A 985-nucleotide genomic window follows, 5' to 3' on the forward strand; every position below is an offset into this window, starting at 1 on the left:
GGGTTTGGCTATATAATGAGGGGGTGTCACTATATGCTGGGGGAGTGGTCAATGTAATAGGGTTGGCTATATCTAGGAGGACGGGTCAATATTTTAGGAACGTGACTATCCTGGGGGAGGAGCCAGTGTGAGTGGTGTGATCATATGGTGAGGGAGTGTGGCTATTCTATGATGGGGTCATTTGTTCTAGTATATAATGGACGGAGGGCTAAATATCCTGGGGAGGAACCAGTGTGATGGATGTGGCTATATTGAGGTGAGGGGAGGGGCCAATATAATGGGAGGGGTGATATATATCTTGGGGGAGGGGTCAGTATATGGTGGGGCATAAATGAAGGGGGGTGTGTTATATAGACAGACCGGATTGGATGCTAGCTGTGACCACTACAATTCTCACGCAGGCTCCTGGTTTAGGAAGTCAGAGGCACAGCAGCGCTACATTGGGATTACAATGCTGACACTGACACCGAGGTATGACGTGTCACATGACTGTCGTGATTGCCAACACCATGTGACATTAACAACATTATCGTGATTGACGTGTCTCCGCCTCTTGGTCACAGGATGGGGTCTCTGCTCACTTCTTGGTGCTTGCCAATAAAGTGCATGTAAACCCAAACAATAAACTTCTCTGATTGGTTTAGGGTCAGGTGCCGCTTACTGCATGGTAAAGTTTCTGCATTGTATTTTGCTTTAGGATCCTGGCTGACATGAAATTCCGTGACCCCAGCTTTCCCGATGTTTCTCATGGCATTCTCATCCACAAAGTCATCATTGGATCCCCGGCACACCAGTAAGTCCCATATTTATGTCCTGGGGGTTGTGGAGAACTGTACCATGTGACTGTGTCCTTCCTATAGATTTACTGGAATGAACAGTGCTGCCTTCTACCTACAGATTAGTACATTACAACTTGATTTCTATTGTGTGCCCCCATGTACGGCCTGTGGGAGGATTGGGTCAGTGACTGTAGTCATTCCTCTAC

The 985-nt window shown here is 47.4% G+C and overlaps 1 protein-coding gene across 1 annotated transcript in view; it reads left to right on the forward strand.

The window, feature by feature from the left end:
* The window catches only part of HTRA2 (HtrA serine peptidase 2), a gene marked incomplete at its 3' end in the record, with an annotated part of 3477 nt that extends 2684 nt beyond the window's left edge, over positions 1-793 (forward strand). The window contains 2 exon segments of the mRNA XM_072407006.1: positions 402-471; positions 698-793. Of these exon segments, the coding sequence (XP_072263107.1) occupies positions 402-471; positions 698-793 (166 nt within the window).
* Between the last annotated feature and the right edge of the window lie 192 nt (positions 794-985).

This window comes from Pyxicephalus adspersus, chromosome 3 (assembly GCF_032062135.1).
Source record: "Pyxicephalus adspersus chromosome 3, UCB_Pads_2.0, whole genome shotgun sequence".
Taxonomy (NCBI): domain Eukaryota; kingdom Metazoa; phylum Chordata; class Amphibia; order Anura; family Pyxicephalidae; genus Pyxicephalus; species Pyxicephalus adspersus.